The sequence below is a fragment of the Perca fluviatilis genome, chromosome 24 (assembly GCF_010015445.1).
Source record: "Perca fluviatilis chromosome 24, GENO_Pfluv_1.0, whole genome shotgun sequence".
Classification (NCBI taxonomy): domain Eukaryota; kingdom Metazoa; phylum Chordata; class Actinopteri; order Perciformes; family Percidae; genus Perca; species Perca fluviatilis.
In genome coordinates this window covers 2,627,150-2,648,159 of record NC_053135.1, presented here as the reverse complement: position 1 = coordinate 2,648,159, position 21,010 = coordinate 2,627,150, and the positions used below count along the sequence as shown (strand labels likewise).

Here is a 21,010-nt window from a genome sequence, read left to right as displayed (position 1 = left end):
CGTCATGCAATTAGCACACGGCGAAGGTTTACTGCATCTGTAATTAAAAGGGCTTCATGTAATCTGGTGGGGACGTGCAGGAGGTGGGTGGCATATATGGTGGTGGGGAAGGGGATTAGGAGATTGGGAACAGGTGTGGGAGTCAGAAAGGGAATGGCAGGTTCCAAAATGACTGATAATGTGAAAAAGAATGCAAGTAATACACGTCTAGTGTAATTGAATGCTATTTTACTCTTCTACTCCACCTCATTTCAGAGGGAACTAATGTGTTTTTTACACCATTACATTTATTTGACACCTAAAGTTACATTTTACACCCAAAACACAATATGCCTATATGATACTATACTAGTATACTATAGTATACTATATAGTACTCTGTACCCAGTATTATACAAAGTATCTTAAAGTGGCTCCCCATTAAAATGCTCGTATGTGTATTTATTATATAACACTTTGAAAGGAGCCATTCTGCATAAGGACTACTTGTAACTTTTGATACTTTCAGTAAATTTTTCTGATAGTACTACTTCTGTACTTTCACTTACCAAACATTTAAAAATTCAGGGCTTTGACTTATAACCGATTCTTTTAAGTAGTTCTACTTTTACTTAAGTAGCCTAAGTCTACTACAGGATGTGAGTACTTCTTTCATCTCTGCAAGAGACAAATGAAAATATAATTACATAAATATACATCATTCTCCAGGATTCTGCAGGTTTTGCTCTCCATCTCCTAAAAAATAAGACTCAAACATGGCTCATTCATGTTTCTTTAATATTAAAACAGCCAAAAAATACAATAACTTTTTCTCTATTCACCCCTCACCCACAATGTTTCCCACCCAGAAAATCAATAAATCAAGTTAAACTCACAGTAAAAACCCCATTCAAAACAATAACCATGACTTCACACACGGTTTCTTTAAACTGGACTCGACTGTTACAGAGCACAGGCAGCGGGACTGTTCAGCAGGTGGCTCTTTTGCTGTTAAGCTGGCACACGACGTTGAAGATGTTGCATCACCAGCCCGAGAGTAGCTGTATCCAAGGCTACCGACAGGTTGGCATAACAACCAATAGCCATGCAATGTAGGGGATTATCACAATTTGAGATTAACGGATGTTTTTCTCCTCACGTGTTAATAGCAGTTTGGAAATGAAACTCTAGACACTGAGCACATGTTGGCTCCTCTAAAAGCTATGACAGCACTGAGGACCTTCCTCACTGTGATTCATGGCCGACAGTAATTGTCTGCATAATCACAGTGAGGAAGGCTCTCTTGCTATGGCACTGTGTTGCCCGTAACACTTAAGATGCCTTTTAATTACAATGCTTTATGTATAACACTATCAAATGGGAGTGTTTCTAAACAAAAGCCACATTTTTAGCAGCTGGAAATGCACAAGTGAAGGGCAACTGCACTTGAAATAATTCATCCAGATGAATTCTAACGAATAAATTAGGACATGAGTTCCTCCAAATCAAGTTTACAAAACAAAAATAATATTAGTATGTTCTATCAGCCAAGGATTTGAAGGAACATCAGGCGGTTTACGTAAGACTGTTATGGCAACCAGTAGAAAATATAAAACCATAGAAAATATACCCTGCAGCTATTTAATGACATTACAGCAGGAATTCAATGCAAACTCCTTGTAACAAGGTTACACAGTTTATCGTCATGTTAAAAAAACTGCAATAAACCAGCTGCAGATTTGTGTGAAGATAAAAGGTCCAAACAGAAAGAGGCCAGATAAAGAGTATGAAGCTGCTGCAGATAGATGGTGAGCCAGAGATATAATGTTCTATAAATATCTATGTAGTGAGCCATATGTGCTATGGGAAGAGAACAACTGCACTTATTGCCCCTTTAAGCTCAATATTTAGAATTTTTTTTTTAATTATATATCAAAAGAAAATTGTTGTGACACGGTAAATAATAAAATAACTAAATCTCAGGTAATATACTGACAAGGAGACAGTGTAATAAATAAGTACTGTCCATCTGTTTAGCACTCTTGCTGTCTGATTAAAGGCTTAATGACTTCAAAATCTGTAACCTTATTTGTAAAACAGGTAACCATGCCAACATAAATATCCAGGACCTAACATGACTGATGCTGAGTGAACGGTGTCTGCTTTTTGATTGCTTACACACGACGTATTAGGTTTCCCTGCAAGTTAATCCCTTTCAGATGAAGTTTTAGCAATAAGAGATGTTGCCATGACGCTGTCAGGCTTTGTCATGTTCCGTTGTTCTTTAAAATTAATGTATAGTCTTTTCCTATACAGGAAGCTTTGGAGGATCAATGATGTCATAAATGTGCCTTTTTAAATTGGTTTCATGTCCCACGGATGGACCAGATTGGTAGCCTGACAAGCCAGACCCACATCCAGATGTTGAGGTCTGGGAACTCACCATTGGCAGGGCTCAATCCGAGGGGCGGGATAAACGGTTGTCTTTCAAATTCCCTCTGCACGCAATAGGATAGCGCTGCAGCGCTATCTTTTTCTTACGATTTGAAATCGTAAGAAAATGGGTAATTTATGAAAAACACCACAAATTGCCTGTTAAAAGTCAGAAAAGTTTGTGTTACTTCACATTTTTGTGCTTTTCTCACTAGTTTGAAATGGGCGGGGCTCAGTTGGGATGTAACACATTTCTGTGCACCAATCAGGATTGAGCAACATTTGACTCATTTATTTTTTGAGTCATTATTTTATTTAATAATTTATTTGATTGTAATAATGTTTTACTCTCTAGTATTTGTTTTGTTATTTAAATACATATCTATTTTATTGTTTATTACATTTTCATCATATTTCAAGTCTCAAATTGCTTACTTCGGTCTTATAATCAGCTTGTGAGTCATCTTTAAAGTACTTTAAATTGCTCCAGCCTTTGAAAGGTGCTATACTATATACGATAATAAAGGTTGTCAAACTTTAATTTAGATTTTTGCTAATGAATATTTAATGTTGTACAGAAATACTTTAAGATTTGAAGCTGCAGTTATCACACCTTTACATAGAAAGAAGGCCTACAAATAACACGTAAAAATGTGTGCTAATTTCACAAAATGTTTTGCGGAGACTGTGCAGACAGAAGCCTGTCATGGTTTTTAGAGTGTAGGTTGGCTTCATAAAGAAAGTCATTTTATCACCTCCTCCAAACTTCCCACACATTTTGTATAGTTTGCAAATCTTGCCATGACACCAAAAAAAAAATTAAACATTTTGTCTGTTCTGTCAGTGAGAGAGAGGGGATATCTCTCTGAATGACCTGTTTGCATCATGGTAGCCGACTGTAGGAGCTATATTCTACTGAGGTGATGAGCGATAGAAACTATATCTGATATGTTGGGAAGAAGCTTGTTTTGTCCATCAAATGTTGTTCTACAGGTATAAAACACACACACACACACACACACACACACACACACACACACACACACACACACACACACACACACACACACACACACACACACACACACACACACACACACACACACAGTCAAGCAGGGGCACATCGACTCATAAAGACACACGGTCCAGTAATAATGACCACGTTTCCTCTCACTCGTCGTCCCGTTGTTGTTGGTCGAGTAATGATGATGCGTCAAGCAGACATCCTCTAAAATAACCATTCAGGGAGTGAGTCAGCTGGATCCGGCTGCGTCTTGACAGGAAGTGTCCCTCGTCTGGGTAGATCTGTCCCAAGAACAAACACAAGAGATAAAAGAGTGAAGAAGATATAAAAAAAACGAAATTTAGAAAGTGCATATTAACGGGTTATTGTCTGGTATTGTCTTAAAAAGACACTTTTTCCTATGCAGTTTGGAACAGAGGATTCTTTTCATTGTGATTCAGGATTGCAAACTTTCCTTTGGCAACATACATCCATTGAAACCGTGTTACAGACTTTGATTATGTCAAACAGTCTTAGAAATCGGTTTATTTTATTTTGTCTCCAGCCCCAGTTGAAGTAGTTTTTTTTTTTTTAAATCTTTTTAAGAGCAAAGTATTTACCTGCATAGTATAGTTGGCTCCGATCTTTATCAAGTGTCTGATGAGCTCCGCTGAGTGCTGAAAGTGAACGTTTGCTGTGGAGGAAAAACAAGACATGCAAATAAGTGTCGACAGGGTTATTTTACACTGCTGCATATAAAAGCTCCGGTTCTCACACAGGGTCGAGTTTTAAAGCTCTGCATCATCAACAGAACACAACCATTAACACATAAAAGGTTATTGTGACGACTTCCACTTATATTTTGCGATGAAAACTGTCACACGAGGAGAATAGTGGGCGTACCGTCTGCGGTGCCGTGAGCCAGAAACAGAGTTCCTCCCTGCAGACCTTTCATGTTGGTGACAACTCTGGATGCCTGGGAGAAAAAATATTCATCAATACATCAGATTTTATCACCTTTACATAACTTTTGTATGGAAAATCCCCAGGTTTCCAGTCTTTATACTAAGCTAAGCTAAGCGGCAACTGGCTGTATTCTTATATTTATCGTGCAGACATTAGAATTTTTCTAAAATGTCAAACTGTTATTTTAATCTAGAAAATAAAAAGAAGTATAATAGGTCCTGGAAAGGTCATGGAGGGATATTTTGAAGCCGACGTGGCCATATGTGGAGCAGCCTGACTAGAAATTGACATATACACATCTCATGTCCACATTGGCAGAGAAACTGGTGAGTATTTTGTATTTTTTTCCTCTGCAACAGGAAGCCAGATTGCATTTAGATGTATTGCTCAGGGGAGTTTGAATGGTAGCTGTTATATTAGAGGATAGCTCAACCTCTCAATCCCATCATTCACTTTTTATTCCCAGCTGGGACGCAAACGAAGAAGATATTCCAGCAAGTCAGTGATGATGTCCCGCTGATTGTTACCTGATCAGATCGCGCCACATTTCTTTTTCATTGGATGTCATTTAAAAGCAGACAGCCCCTCCTGCTGCGAGAGTCACAAAAATAGTCGGCCCACTTTTAGGCAACCCACTTAGGAGGAAAAACACACTTTGACTGCAACCTTCACATAGAGGACGATTCTGTAATTTCTTTTTAACCTCTGGCATTTTCCTACTTTTCATGTTTGTGTGTTTTTCCCTTTCTGTTGCAAAAGGACAGGATGTGGAAAATTGCCTGAAATGCTTGTGGCCACATTTGTGTCTTTATTTTTAACCGTTTTGTTTGTGAAGTGAACCAAAGCAGAGTGCGTTTTCATTTAGAAAGATGTGTGACCTCTACCTCGCTACGGAGGAAGAAAAAAATAGGTTTTAAAGTAATGCAGTATGCAGTTAATTTACACTGTTGTAATACTTCAATTTGTAGGCTGCAAACCCAGCAGCCTTTTAGTTGTGGCTCCATTAAAGCCTGCAAGTAAAATTGATTTTAGAAATTGAATAATTCTGTTGGCAACATTTAGCATTAAGTAACCAAACATGTTTTCCTCGCTATTTCCCACTGTGCTCGGACTTATTTCTTCGCTTGAATGCAGTGGTTCCCAACCTGTGGGTCAGGTACCCTCCAAAAACTCACAAGATGAACCTGAGGGGTCCAGAGATGACTTACAGAATAGGAGAGGAGGGAAGTCATACTTCTGCTACCCAAAATAATGACTCTTTTTACATTGGGCAGTGGTGGCAGTGCAAGTACAAATTCACGAGTTAAATTGTTAAATTAACGGACATGATTAAACTATTAGTTAGTTAAATTTGCCAGTAAACGTGATTAGGATGACAGCAAACATGGCGTAGAGGACTGAGAGCCATGGATGGCAGAGCTCATATGATTTCTCTTTATATGTAGTCACACTGTTGTGTTTTTTGGTGTCAGATTAGCGGGTTTATTGCCGCCTCAGCAACCTCTTTTAAAAAAAAATAAAAATTGTAATGCGTCTGGCTCCTGGAAAAGATGTGATTTGGGACATGACATAAAATAAACAAGCCCAGCCACAGATGGATGATGGGTAAAAGCAGCTCACTTGGTATCTGTTCTTCTCAGTTGAAGGTGAGCCGAGGTATCTCTCGGAGAAGGCAGAGGCTGGAAGAGAAAGGAGCTTACAGGATTGTTGTTTTACGAAAGATGTCAAAGAAAAACTAATGCTGGGGCTGTAGTTGATCTCATGCTGCTTTACAATCTAAATCATTTCTTAGATTCTTCTTTCTGTTCGAGATTTAACATGCTATAAGAAAATATGTTCCAAACGTGTGTTTTGAGCATCCAGAAACTGAGCGAAATCCTTATTCTGCTCTGTAAGAAACACTGGAATCAGAGGATTGACAGACACACTTCAGTCTATTAGAATATATGTTATATTAACTTTAATCACATACAGCAGTACTTAAGCTGTACAGTAGTACGTATATACTCGCTGGACTCTCCCGGAAATGATGAAAGCTTTTCAACCCAAAAGCTTCAATAAGCCTGAAGTCCCTAAAGTAGAACCCAGGGATAATTAAAGTCACATTACCCAGACAATACAGCATGTAGGATAAAGACGGCGGCGGCGCTGCAGCAGCAGAAGTAATAAATATTTCCATGTCCCTGCAGTGTGGATTAAAGAAGTAGAGCTATGTCTCTGCTCACCGTACATGGACCAGTCGGTGACAGGAGCCTGCACCGCAGCACATCTGATCAGCTTCTCAGTCGACTTCAGCAGCGTCAGTGCGAGGAAGCCGCCGTAGTCCTGTTGGAGGAACGTAAAACCAGCTCTTACTGATGGTTGAGTATACACAAATACGCCCGGATTTAGAGGGTAGCAAAGCAGCGGCATATCTCTGCTACGCGTTCATGTCATTTTTAAGACTTTTTCAGGCGTCCGCAAATCATTCAAGTTAAACAAAGAGAATAAATACCACTCTTGCAAGTAAATGTTCCTTTGTTCTGACTGCAAAAAGTTTACAACCATCGATTTATGAGATTGAAGAAGAACTTTCCTGCATATTTGTCTCACAGTAAGTGTAAATATTGAATATATTGAATATGGACCTTTATTCGCATATCAATCCTTTCTAGAAAATGGTTTTAGCCCCTCTTGACTTAGCTGATTTTATTAGGAAAAGGTGACAATGTTTTGGGGTATGCTGTGTTGTGCGGTGCGTCATATCCTGGTTTTGAGAAACCTGGCTATACTGGGCTAAGAATGGGGAATACTGAGGATTGTATCGCTGTGTTTCTCTCCCTTTATTGAAGATTAGACTGGAAACCAAACTAGTTTCAATCAGGAACCTGGATAATATGAGATCTGGGTATACAGCGAGATGAAATATGTATGTTTCATGTGCACTATAACCTGAGGATCCATAGGGAGCATGAAAACTCTACATACATGTATGAATGCTTGATCATTAGTAATCGTATCATCTGTCATCATTTACGGCCTCATACATTATGAGAGAAAGCCTCATTTAGCATTTCACACCACACCGCCCGTACACATTCATCCTTCAGGGTGAAAGGTTGGATTCATTCACAGACAAACCTCTCCGAAGACTCCGACACGGGTGCGATCGACGAACGGCAGATCCGCCAGGTATCTGAGGCACACAGAGGAAACGGTTTCACACAAAGAACGAGTGGACTCAGAAGTTTGTTTCAATTCACAGACTATCAAGTGTCCAACAGTAAGGAGGTCACAGCCACAGAGAGAGAGAGAGTTACTGGGAAAAGAAATGAAAAAAAAACAGAAATATCGCTTGTGTTTTTATAACTAAGAAGCATATTGTATATTGTGTGTTTTGCAGCTGAATTAATACTGTTGTGATGTCAAACCCAGTAGAGACGGTACAACAACTTCTTATGTTCAATGTGACACTGATTGTAATTCTCAGATAAAATCTCGTTTCCTTGATTTCACTTGACAATCAGGAGCTCCCCCCCCCCCAGCCCCATCTGCACACATTTACCATTTACTGTTTTGTGCTTGTTCTGCAGACTGAATTAATTTCAAATACTGGCTTCAACTGGCCAAACTGAAGGGTTTATATTTCAAATCTTAATGTGTGACAGTAATTCTACTAGAAGAAAAAGAACAGCTACAAAGCAGTGTAATAAAGTAGTTTAGTTGTGTCATTTGCAAACTTATTAATATCCGGATGAAACTTTGAATTTAAAAGTATTTGTCATTTTAATCTCAAACATAAACACAACTCCAAGTGTAGTGGATATCAGCATTGGGGTAATTCATTTCGGTAACACTTCCTGCCAATATTTATTTCAATCAATTAATCATGTGGTCCATTAAATGTAAGATACAATGAACAATGGAATGTCCTTTTTTTTCCTCAAACAAACAGTGAAAAACTCTGAATAGATACTCAGTTTACTGACATTGCAGACGAAGAAAATGAGAAAATGTACATCCAAGAAGCCGGAACTTCCTGTAACAATTAGACAATAATCCCAAGTGATGCAGATTTATTCTCTGGCGCAAATAAAAGTGGGATTGTGTGTAAACGTGCATTAGACAAAAGGCAGAAGTGTCTTTTGTTTTGCTTTGGGACAAACCAGATGTTAACGGTTAAAAGTGTGATTTCAAAAATAGTGGAAAACAGACACAAAGTAACTCTCACCAAACTGAAACTATGCATCCAGACAGGACTAAATGGGTTACGTACTCCACAGCTGCTGTCTGGTCCTCTGCGTCCACCGTGCCGAGCCTCTGATGGACCTGCTGTAAAACCCTGGCAGGTCACAAAGATGACCGTTAATAAGAAAAACTACCAACACATGTTGAATATGCATGTGAATGTTCAGTACCTCTGTCCTCTGAACCCAGAGCCTCTGCCGTCGAGCCGAGCTACGATGACCTGCTCGGACCCCGCCAGCACAGAGGCCCAGTCCAGCCCAAACTCCTCCGTCGCCGCCTGTGCGCCCAGGGAGCTGCCACTGGGAGGCCAAACACACAAATACACTGATTATTTTATTCAAATAATCTTCTTTTGTTGTAATGGTGAAGTGCTGTATAAAGCAGATATCTTCAACACGGGGTCCAGGACCCTTAGGAGGTCCTCAGAGTTACTGCAGGTCCTCAGAGTTTTTTCAAAAATTAAAATGTCCTAACATGACTCCAACATATTATTAGCAAATATAAATCCCCACTGATGATAGGGCTTACTGGCCTATAGGTAAGGTAGTCATTAAGGTAGCCATTCACAGATACAGTTCATCCTGAGGATTCACTGTGCTACGTGTATGTGTAACATTAAAACATGATTCATAAAATCTTGCCAACATTTATAATTTTAATAGCTTAGTATTCTATGCCCATAAAAAGGTATGTATAAAAGCATAAGGCTGCCCTACACGTTATTGTAGGCCTAGTTTGAAATGCAACTTTATTTTATACAATATATGTAGTAGGGGGTCCCTGCTCTGTCTCTCAGTTAAGGGGTCCTTGGCTTAAAAAAAACATTGAAGACCCCTGGGCTAAAGGAAGTACAATTTTGAGCTGCTTGTACTTGAGTATGTACATTTTTTTGCTACTTTTTACTTCTACTTCACTACATGTCAGAGGAGAATATTGTAAGCCTACTTGTTATTACACTACAGGTGTGACAGTTGGAAGATTTTACTTTAAACTAAATGCCCTTTTAGAAATATTAAGATTAAACCAGGGGTTTCCAACAGTTTTGGCTCATGGCCTCTTAGAAAAAAGCAGTCATGTCTTGTCGTGATGTTTAGAAGTTGTTAGAAAACTTTCATTTAAATATCAATATTTCACAAAGATTACAGAAAACTCCAACAAATGTCGGCAACAGAACTTTGTTTTTCCTTCTCCACCCTCCCATTAATAATCTCACAACCCATCAGGTTAATAATTATAATAATAATAATAATCTTTGTTTATCTGCCGACCCCCTAGGTTGGGAACCCCTGGACTAGCTAAGTGTATATGTTGCTCCACCTCGAACAGCTACAACACTAACATGATACTTACACATTAATGCACCAATGTTAACAATCTAATGTTGTTGTGGGGGGGGGGCAGTTTTCTGCAAAGAGAGTACTTTGATACTTCAAGTGCTGATAATATTTCTGTACTAAAGGAGGATTTTGAATGCACAACCTTTGGTTGTAATAGAGTACTTTTGTCTTTTTTTTACTTTTAAATAAGTAAAGGATCTACTTCTTCCACCACTGGCTTTGAGATTGTGATATTTATTGAAACTCTGCATTCAAATAGGATTATAAGACATTGCAAATGTAGCTACATTTCATTTTCTTGTCCAACATGCCATTTATTTGTACTTATAGCTGCTGTTGATTTGTAAAAATGTATTTGAAGGGTAGGTTGCACAGCCTGCAGGTACAGAGGAGTGAAGTGTGTCACTTCCAGCTGTCCTTTGAAGCTCGCAGCGCTGCAGTAAATGTAAATGGTAAAAAGATGTAAATGTAATAATGGGCTTACACAATAAGAAGAAGGCCGTACAGGTAGGACTCAGAGAAGTCAGGAGGATAGATGAGCTTCAGAGGCAGCTCTGTGAGGAGGCAGAAACATGAGCAGAAGCAGACGACAGATGCAAACACACTCCTATCATTCTTTCATTAGTGCAGATCATTTGTACCAAAGTTGTCGTTTGTGATCATCCGGATTTCAGTCTGAATCATCTTTTTGGTCTCCAGAGCCGACCGCAGAGGAAGGTTGTTCTCTAAGATGAAATATGCTGTGAAATATAAAAATCAGAGTAAAATTAATTGAGTTATTTATCCGCTGAAATAAATGAAACCCATCTAAGAATTTCTGCTCATTTGTTCAAGTTTCCACAAGAAATAAAGACAATAAAGACAACATTCCCCTAAAATATTCAGCACTTTATCTAGAGGCTGCAGCAACGGAAGGTCATGACTCTGTTCTCATTGTATAACCATTAATCCACTTAATAGGCAGGCTTTCTATACCGTACACGTACAACGAAGAAATAACATACTTTTCAGTACCTGAGGGTCTTGCTGCATCACCTTGTGGAGGAGTATTATTTGGATATGATTCAGCACTTTTTCTCTCTGACTTGTCTTTTATGATCATGCACATGAGTACTATTTTGCGTAAACAATTGCGGCGATAAACTGTGATGAATATTTAAAGAGTGATACAAAACACATCTTATATAAAAGGACAAATTTCCGGTGCAGTTTGGCACGGTGTCAAATCCAACAGCTGCCGGTGTTTTCATACAAATGGAGATGATGATGCTTAATTGCTGCAAACTAGTTTCCATTTCAGGGAAAAAAAAGGCACATCTGCCTGCCCACACTAACATCACATAAACACCGAGCGCTTTCATATTAGGGAGAATACAGACGACTTACAGTCCACATCATCGAAACTGAGAAGCAGCACAGCTGGAACTCCAGGACCTGCAAAGGGAGGGAAAAGAATATTTCGTTTTCAGTTCAATTTTATTTATAGTGTCAAATCATTAGAAAAGTTATCTCAGGACACGTTACGAATAACTGTAATATCAGAAGTGAGGGGGACAGATTGTTCAAGACAATGATTTTTATTGAAAGATCCTCTCCCATTTGTCTCTCCAAATCTCCGATTTCAAGCAGCCTTTATTTCATTTATGATTGATGGAAACAGACATTTCCATAAACTGTTCCATACTGTTTTACTGCCTGCATCTGGCACATTCTAATGCCACTATTCCATCACATACACTGATCTTAATTATTGCATATTTTAATGAGCTTCCTCCCTATTTTTTGTATTTATTTCTATTATGTAGAAAGTCTATCAGTTAACTGAGTCTATCAATTAACTGACAGAACTTGAGCAACATGCACACTTGCCTACTTATGGTGCGTTCAAATCAACTCTGACACACACACACACACACACACACACACACACACACACACACACACACACACACACACACACACACACACACACACACACACACACACACACACACACACACACACACACACACACACACACACACACACACACACACACACCTGACTTATTTGGACGGTTAAAAGGCATTATTCTAAATTTCAGACCCATCATTGTACCATTCAGGAAGTTTATTGGAGCTATCTAGTATAATTTCGGGAGCAGGCCCCGGGTGCTACTGCAGATTCCCTATTTGAAGCTTCCCCCCAACGCAGTCAACGCCAAGTCAACTGATGACTACAAGTGACTTCACACCTCGCATACCAACCATCTTTCATCATTAAACTGTTCACGTGTATATGGTTGATGGTGTGGTCCCTGCTAGTGAATGATACTATATGTAAGTCTTTGACTCTCTCTCTCTGACCTTTGCAGTGCAGGGCGTGCTGTGCATCGGGGTTGACGTTGGCGTCAAAGAACGAACACTCTTCCTTGAGTCCGCAGGTGAGACATCGTTGTGGAAACAGGCCGAGGGTGGACACACTATCGGAGGACAGAGACAACAATGTGCATCACACACATTAGAGGGAAATGTCGGAGAAAGAATGAACCAAAAGCTTTAAAAAATACAACGTAAGTCCTAGATTGAGTGTATTTTACCTGTATAAATGTCTTTGTTGTGCAGAGTCCTCTGTGCTCAGAAAGTATCTGCATGGAGGAAAGCAGAGCAGCTAAAGTAGGACAAGGTCAGAGAGCCATTATACATGGGCCTTCACTAGGCACTTCACTGTTGTGGCTGACCAACCAGAGACCGATTTATACAATGATGAACCCTGCGGCTCACGTGGCATGTTAGACAATAGATGTTTTCAAACCATTTCTACAGAATACAGCTGAATACGTATTAGTGGTAGTTCTTTTACTGGGGGAAGAGACAGATATGGATGTGGCACAAATAACCCACTTGGCTAATCACAAGCTAAACATTGTTTCTTGGAAAATTGGAAAATTGCTTTTATCAGGAGAAAAATCAGGCGTCTCGCAAAAGTGTTTTCTTTCTTTCATCAGTTTGAAGTGGGGGCAAGATTTTAATTACAAATTGGCAACAACAAGACAGAATTTATCCTGAATAATACGTGTTTTTCAGCTACAAGTCTACAGAACACCCATCGGTTTATTTGGGCAGCCAAAAGGTGAAACTCAGGGCCAAACAAAAGCAAATAATTGCAGTAACTGCAGATTGTTAATGAAAGGGGATCTGGACTAATGTACCAATATTTGGACAGCTGGACAGTAAGAGGACACTAGTTTAGAGAGATTTTGGGAGTAAATCAAACTGAAAATTTTTATTTTGAAGTTTAGTGTCGGCAGAGAGAGGTACAAATGTTTTCTTTGGATTAAATGTGAGAAGCAAAACTTACATGATCTGGTTGTTTTCATCGTAAGCGGCAATTTTTGTCACCTCCCAGTCTCCTGACGTTAAGTGTCGAACTTCGTCGTGGTCACTTCGTAACTGAAACCAGAATCAGGTCGAAGGATTGGAAACACCAGAAAGTACAACACCCGAACTTTGGTAGATAAATAGGACTTATAGTGGGTTATTAGATGGACATTTTCTGCACAGGGACAGTAACAAAGAGAGTCCTTTTGGAGTCACCTTCTTGGAGAACATTGTGATGTGGTGGAAATCTCCGTGACCGCCTTGTTTCACGGGCAGAGTGAGGAAAAACCTGCTCCTGTCCTTGGAGAACAGCGGCTCCTGTCCCTGCACAGAGAGACAGAGGTGACACGCTTTATGCACGAATAGCTCCTGCTGTACTCTTCCCTTAATAATGGGCTGTATATTGCTGCGAGGATAACACAGTAGGTATATACAGTCAGGACCTTATTGTTGTTAAATACTGTTATGAGGAATGTCTGTGTTGAGGTTTACCTGCATGGAGAGCCACGTCTCTGAAGAGTCCTCATGTCTCTGAATTAAAATGAAGAAAATGAAATGAAAACATGACAATATGACATATAGACATATGGCCATGGTATGTTGTATGTTATATGGAGAATCGGTTTGTCTTGTTTTCCAAAGAGTTTCTTATCAAGCAGAAGTTATTTGCATTTAACTGATAATTAATCTGATTCATTTAGACAACTGTGCCACCACAGTAACCAGTAAAGGAAAATGGACTATTCAACTATTGACTATTTAAAAAAAAAAAAAAACGTTACAAGCAAAAGCCCTGCATTCAAAACTCTACTTAAGTGAAAGTACAAAAGTATTACCAGCCATATTTACTTAAAGTATTAAAGTAAAAGTACCCACTCTGCAGGCTAAATTTCTCTGCCAGGGTTATATATTATTATTCAATGGGATAATTATTACTGATGCATTGATATATATACAAAGCATTTTAGTGTTGAAGAGCTGATTTTATGTTCTACTGGTAGGTTTCATAACCTGAACAACATCATATTTTAAATGCTCAATATAGGTGTATAACTGTAACTGTTCAATATTTACCTCTGAAATGTAGAGAAGTAGAAAGTATCTAAATGCTCAAGTAAACTACAAGTACGTCAGAATTACCCTCTATTAAAGGTACTTTTCAGTGGGAGTGTAATATCTCCTAACACCATCTTTGACCCCATCGTCCAATCAGCAACACCCACCTGAAGACAGACTGCTATGGTGGCGTCACACACCGTCAGCACTGATGCATTCTGGGGCCGGTTGACCCACCGCACTGCCAGGTGAGTATTACCGAGCCACTTCACCATGGTGACGTAGAAATCGCTGCAGAGGAGACACAGAGGAGAGTCAGATGTTGTGCCTTGTGTCTACCACTGTGTGTGTGTGTGTGTGTGTGTGTGTGTGTGTGTGTGTGTGTGTGTGTGTGTGTGTGTGTACCTGAGCCTGAGCTGATCTGGAGGCTGCAGTTCTTGAGTGTGTGTCGCTCCGAACAGGTTGACCACCGACAACTTGACGGCAGGGTTTCTCTGACCGGCCTGAAGGTGTCCGACAGAGAAGGGAAAGTTATTGTTACATATCATGTGGAGATCAATACATCTCTATACAATTTCTGTGAAGCATGTTTGTCCGCTGGCTGTGGATGTCTTTTAAATGACATCTCAAATGTGCACAGTTAAAAGCTTTTGCAAAGAAAACAACCCAAAAAGACATTTAAATTTTATATTTCTCTTTAACTTCACACATGATGTAAGGACTTTATTTCCATCAATCCAGCTGCAGCAGACGTACCATAGGATATGGGTACTGTAGTCCTTTGGGATAGGTGTTGCCGGTGAACTGGGGCAGAACCATGTTGGGTACCAGGGTGTCATTGATGGTGAGGAAAGCCAGTCGCTCTCCGTCAGGCGACCACCAGTGAGCCAAGTGGGAACGCAGAATCTCCTCTGATTAATAAGAAAAAGACACAAATAATCCACATTTGTGTCACAGTTCATAATGTGCTAATGGCAAATGCTTATTTTTTTCCCCTTTCTCTCTTATCATTGCAGATGTGCTGGCTTTCTGCCCCTGTAGTTCTGTTTTATAGTAGTTGTATCTTGCTTTTCTTGTAAGCTGTTTAGACATGGGCTTCTGTAGTCAAACGCTTCTTTGTAAGACGCTACAAGTTAGGTTAAATCCAATTAAAACTGGTTAAAAACACCATAAAAAAAACATAATTTGAAGGGGGAAATGACTGGTTGCTAATTTTATTGTTAAAATAGTACACCACACTTATTCTGCTCTTTCCATCAGCCAAATGGTTACAGTCTAAAGTAAATGCACTCAAAAACACACAGCTCACCGTAAATCTACAAACAGAAATGATTGTATAATGTCCCCATCCGCCCACGTCTGTTTGTGCAAAGACCATCACCACATTGAGGAATTTGTTTGCACAGCGACTTAATGGATTCTAGAGGCTTGTTGATTTTGCATTACCATTCAGATTTTTGATATTTGTCTAGTCCGCTCAATTCTTTTAACGCAAAAGACAAATCTGAACTGCGGACGCCCAGTGTACACTCAAAACTACATCCTCAACCACCCAACCTTTTGAGACAGATGGCCGCCCACTGAGAGCCAGGGTCTGTCTGAGGTTTCTGTTTAAAGGAAGTTTTTCCTCGCCGCCGCCGCACCAAATGCTTGCTCATGGGGGGGGGGGAAATTGTTGAGTCTCTGTAAATTAGAGTGTGGTCCAGACTAGGGCTTTGACTTTTGCCCAAAAATCATATTCGAAGTTCGTTTGTATGTTAATATTAATATTCGAATATATTCGAATATTTATTAATATTTTGACCATTAAATGCCTTCATTTAAAAAAAAAAATGTAAGTCAGACCCTGGATTAAACACACACAGTGTGCTTTCGACAGGAACTTCGGAGCTTTCACCGTAGCCTACGTAAGTGGTCTGATGTTTATACTCGTGTGCTGGTGTGTGCATCGAGCCAGTGTGTGTGTGTGTGGGCGGTGTTGCCAATTAGCGACTTTTTTTCCACAAAAGCGACTAATCTGGCGACTTTCTGTAAAATAAAAAAGAGTCGCCAGTATTTCTCTCCTGTGGCCGACGAAACAGTCCCCTCTCTCTTCTGGTGTGTGACTGAGGAGCAGCCCCGCCCCCCCCTCTGTGCTCTCTCCTCATGTGCAGCAGCACTGAGCAGCAGGTAGGAAGGGGAGAAGGGACAGGGTGTGGCGCCGGTGTAGGTAGGAGAGACAGCGGAACGCGACGGGAGAAAGACGCCGCTGAGCTGGCCTGGCCTGGCCTGGCCTGGCCCTGGGCCAGCCACTTTCTTTGAGAATTAGGGGAATGCACGCTACCGAACCCACGGCCGAGACGTCGTCGCGCCGACGATATGTTACATTTTTTGAAATGCGGGAAAAGCCCGAAGATCTGAACTGAAAACAACGTTTATAAGCTAACGCATTTACAAAAAATAATGCCCATAACAGGTTCGAATATTAAGGGCTGGCTCATATTCGTTCGAATATCTTTTTTTTTTGTAATATTCGAATTATATTCGAATAACGAAGTTCGGAGTCAAAGCCCTAGTCCAGACCTACTCTATCTGTAAAGTGTCCTGAGATAACTTCTGTTGTGATTTGACGATATAAATAACATTTTATTGAAAATCAAATTGAATTAAGTCACACAAACGCTTCCAAAACTGGAGCTTGAAGTGTTCCACCAGAAGTTATTATCATCAAGAGATTGATCAAAAAGTATTACAACGACCAGTGGTGGCAGAAGTACTCAGTTCCTTCACTCTAGGCCTAAAATCAGTCAGATTTTCAGTCTAAAAATCTGCCTTAAAAAACACAAAATCTCATTTTTGAAACACTACACAATACATCGAACACACACACACACACACACACACACACACACACACACACACACACACACACACACACACACACACACACACACACACACACACACACACACACACACACACACACACACACACACACACACACAAAAACCTTCGTACAACCAGTCGGCCAGTCCGTTGAAGATGACTCCCTCCATCCCAGAGGAGGTGATTCTCAGAGAGTTGCTGTTCACATCAGACTGGTAGTAGATGTTATTCTCAAAGATGTAGATCTGAAGAGGACGAGGAGATAATGAAGGTACAGATTTTACCCTGGCACACACATGCATGATCCCATTTCTAACTTTTATTTCAGTTGTGTTCCTTGCTGCTGTTTTTCTCCTCGACTTTTACTTTGTCGAGCTCGGCTTTCGATGTGTTTTTCTGATTTCCCCTCTGATGAGATTTTGTTTTTTTTTAATATTAAAGCTCCTGGTTTTATCTCACCGCGGTGCAGAACGTCTGTGTTTGTTCTTTCTCTTCCATCAGTGTTTTAATATTTGCATTTGCAAATACAAACAGGATCAGCCCGACACATCCTGCAGGTTCACCAATATCCTGAGTCCTCCTCAACTCTTTTTTTCCGGATTTTTTTCCCGGAGTTATTTATTTTCACCAGCTCTGTTCTGAATATCAACTAGCCACACAGCAGCCATTTTGAGTTGGGAAACTTTTCCTGGATCAACTATGCTCTGACGTTCTACTGCTGCTGCAGACCTAAAGATACACTGTGCAAATGCTGGTGGCATCAAATAAAACATTTTTCATGAAGACATCCTGTAACAGAATGAACAACACAGGCCTACAGGAAGAGTCTGAATGTTTGAATCTCACTATAAAAGGGCAACATCATAGATGCTGCAACCCAAAAATAGAAATATTAGGACAAACAGACCCAACAACATGTTGAATAAACAACTAAAGCTACCACACAAAAGTAAAGACTGTCTTAAAGATGTAAAAACTGCTAATAAAGCACAAAATCTCTGACGCTCTATTTTATTAAAGGTCCCATGGCATGAAAATGTCACTTTATGAGGTTTTTGTAACATTAATATGCGTTCCCCCAGCCTGCCTATGGCCCCCAGTGGCTAGAAATGGTGATAGGTGTAAACCGAGCCCTGGGTATCCTGCTCTGCCTTTGAGAAAATGAAAGCTCAGTTCGGCCGATCTGGAATCTTGCTCCTTATGAGGTCATAAGGAGCAAGGTTACCTCCTCCACCTTGCCCCCCCCTCTCTCCTCCTCTATAGCTACAGACACAGAAATGGCACATCCTAAGGAAAGCTCATTGTGGGACTGGCTCTAGTGGCTGTAATTCTGGACCAAGGCTGAATTTCGGGAAAGAGACTTCAGATACAGTATTGGGGGACCACTAAGGTCTATATAAAAGAGACTTCAGATACAGTATCAGGGGACCACTAAGGCCTATATAAAAGAGACTTCAGATACAGTATCAGGGGACCACTAAGGTCTATATAAAAGAGACTTCAGATACAGTATTAGGGGACCACTAAGGTCTATATAAAAAGAGACGTCAGATACAGTATTAGGGGACCACTAAGGCCTATATAAAAGAGACTTCAGATACAGTATCAGGGGACCACTAAGGTCTATATAAAAGAGACTTCAGATACAGTATTAGGGGACCACTAAGGCCTATATAAAAGAGACTTCAGATACAGTATCAGGGGACCACTAAGGCCTATATAAAAGAGACTTCAGATACAGTATCAGGGGACCACTAAGGTCTATATAAAAGAGACTTCAGATACAGTATTAGGGGACCACTAAGGTCTATATAAAAAGAGACGTCAGATACAGTATTAGGGGACCACTAAGGCCTATATAAAAGAGACTTCAGATACAGTATCAGGGGACCACTAAGGTCTATATAAAAGAGACTTCAGATACAGTATCAGGGGACCACTAAGGCCTATATAAAAGAGACTTCAGATACAGTATTAGGGGACCACTAAGGTCTATATAAAAAGAGACGTCAGATACAGTATTAGGGGACCACTAAGGTCTATATAAAAGAGACTTCAGATACAGTATCAGGGGACCACTAAGGTCTATATAAAAGAGACGTCAGATACAGTATTAGGGGACCACTAAGGCCTATATAAAAGAGACTTCAGATACAGTATTAGGGGACCACTAAGGTCTATATAAAAGAGACGTCAGATACAGTATTAGGGGACCACTAAGGCCTATATAAAAGAGACTTCAGATACAGTATTAGGGGACCACTAAGGTCTATATAAAAGAGACTTCAGATACAGTATTAGGGGACCACTAAGGTCTATATAAAAGAGACTTCAGATACAGTATTAGGGGACCACTAAGGTCTATATAAAAGAGACTTCAGATACAGTATTAGGGGACCACTAAGGTCTATATAAAAGAGACTTCAGATACAGTATTAGGGGACCACTAAGGTCTATATAAAGGAGACTTCAGATACAGTATTAGGGGACCACTAAGGTCTATATAAAAGAGACTTCAGATACAGTATTAGGGGACCACTAAGGTCTATATAAAAGAGACTTCAGATACAGTATTAGGGGACCACTAAGGTCTATATAAAAGAGACTTCAGATACAGTATTAGGGGACCACTAAGGTCTATATAAAAGAGACTTCAGATACAGTATTAGGGGACCACTAAGGTCTATATAAAAGCATTTCAAAAAGCACCATGTCATAGGACCTTTAAACAACTATAAATGCACGAATTCTCATTCTTCCCTGAGGATGCAATTTTCGAAGATTAAAAAGTTTCCCAGTATTAATGGATTAGAAGTATTGCCAATAGACTACAAATCAAAGAATATTATAAAAAATAATTAGCATGGGTGTTTTATTGGACTTGGTCTTCATTTTCCAGAAGACTTCTTCCAAGTGAGCCTTTCTAGGAAATTATTATAAAAAGGACTATGTCACCTACACTATATTGGCTCAACAGAAAAGTCCTCACTCATGAGTGTAAGAGGCATGCTGAGGCTAATGTAATGTAGAAAGTGGCACAGCTGGAATTAGGCACACTGAAAAACAGACCAACACAGCACGGCGAGGATGTTAACAGAGCCTATACGGTAAAAACTGAAAGAAGAAGAAATCCCTCCGGGGAGACGAGGCGGGATGAATTTATATAAAGACAGCGAGGAGAGAAAAAGTTGGAGAAGCAAAAGAAAGAATCACATAAACAAACAGCCTTACCAGCTGTTGGCCTTGTCTTCCCCAAGCTGCGTGTTGGAGCACCGCGTTGTGAACCTCCGGAGGGTTTAGCTCCCATACCTCCCTGACACACACACACGCACACGCACACACCATTAACAACCACCATCTGTTTCTGAATGTCACCATGTGCATGCATCAGGTGAAGCCAAGAGCATGCTCACCTGGTGTAGATGTTGTAAACGATGTAAGACGCCGTGTATGAATATCTGTACATCTGCAACGACAGTTCACCTCATCACGTAACGCAAACAAAGATGTCAGTCATATCTTAAGTCAAGAAAACAACGAGAAATATGAAACTCAAGGCATCCACATGAGGACACTAGAGCAGCTCATAACTAACAAAAGCAGGGAAATAACAAGACAGCTACAACAGAAACTCATTTCTCTTTGCGTCATTTATCAAAAAAACAAAATTCTTTTTAACTTTATAGTTATACATTTACAGATATTTTGATTTAAAAAAAAAGTAAAATATATACTAGGTCTAATTGCTGTTTGTGTCTGGAGCGTCACGTAAAGTCTCAAGCTTC

The 21,010-nt window shown here is 39.9% G+C and overlaps 1 protein-coding gene across 4 annotated transcripts in view; it reads right to left on the bottom strand.

Annotated features, from left to right (window-relative positions):
* Positions 1 to 758: 758 nt before the first annotated feature.
* LOC120554571 (inactive dipeptidyl peptidase 10-like) overlaps positions 759 to 21,010 on the bottom strand; it is a 58,392-nt gene continuing 38,140 nt past the window's right edge. For all 4 annotated transcript variants that reach the window (XM_039793528.1, XM_039793530.1, XM_039793529.1 and 1 more), the window contains 22 exons: positions 20,639 to 20,691; positions 20,457 to 20,538; positions 17,350 to 17,470; positions 15,117 to 15,271; positions 14,766 to 14,863; positions 14,528 to 14,651; positions 13,797 to 13,835; positions 13,521 to 13,628; positions 13,285 to 13,376; positions 12,524 to 12,571; positions 12,291 to 12,406; positions 11,332 to 11,379; positions 10,587 to 10,685; positions 10,430 to 10,499; positions 8,779 to 8,907; positions 8,637 to 8,702; positions 7,502 to 7,556; positions 6,607 to 6,706; positions 6,002 to 6,060; positions 4,319 to 4,391; positions 4,036 to 4,109; positions 759 to 3,717 (listed from right to left, as the gene is read on the bottom strand). In XM_039793528.1, coding sequence (XP_039649462.1) covers positions 3,583 to 3,717; positions 4,036 to 4,109; positions 4,319 to 4,391; positions 6,002 to 6,060; positions 6,607 to 6,706; positions 7,502 to 7,556; positions 8,637 to 8,702; positions 8,779 to 8,907; positions 10,430 to 10,499; positions 10,587 to 10,685; positions 11,332 to 11,379; positions 12,291 to 12,406; positions 12,524 to 12,571; positions 13,285 to 13,376; positions 13,521 to 13,628; positions 13,797 to 13,835; positions 14,528 to 14,651; positions 14,766 to 14,863; positions 15,117 to 15,271; positions 17,350 to 17,470; positions 20,457 to 20,538; positions 20,639 to 20,691 — 1,944 coding nt within the window. In that variant the 3' untranslated portion in view covers positions 759 to 3,582. The remainder of the gene's footprint in view (positions 3,718 to 4,035; positions 4,110 to 4,318; positions 4,392 to 6,001; positions 6,061 to 6,606; positions 6,707 to 7,501; positions 7,557 to 8,636; positions 8,703 to 8,778; positions 8,908 to 10,429; positions 10,500 to 10,586; positions 10,686 to 11,331; positions 11,380 to 12,290; positions 12,407 to 12,523; positions 12,572 to 13,284; positions 13,377 to 13,520; positions 13,629 to 13,796; positions 13,836 to 14,527; positions 14,652 to 14,765; positions 14,864 to 15,116; positions 15,272 to 17,349; positions 17,471 to 20,456; positions 20,539 to 20,638; positions 20,692 to 21,010) is intronic.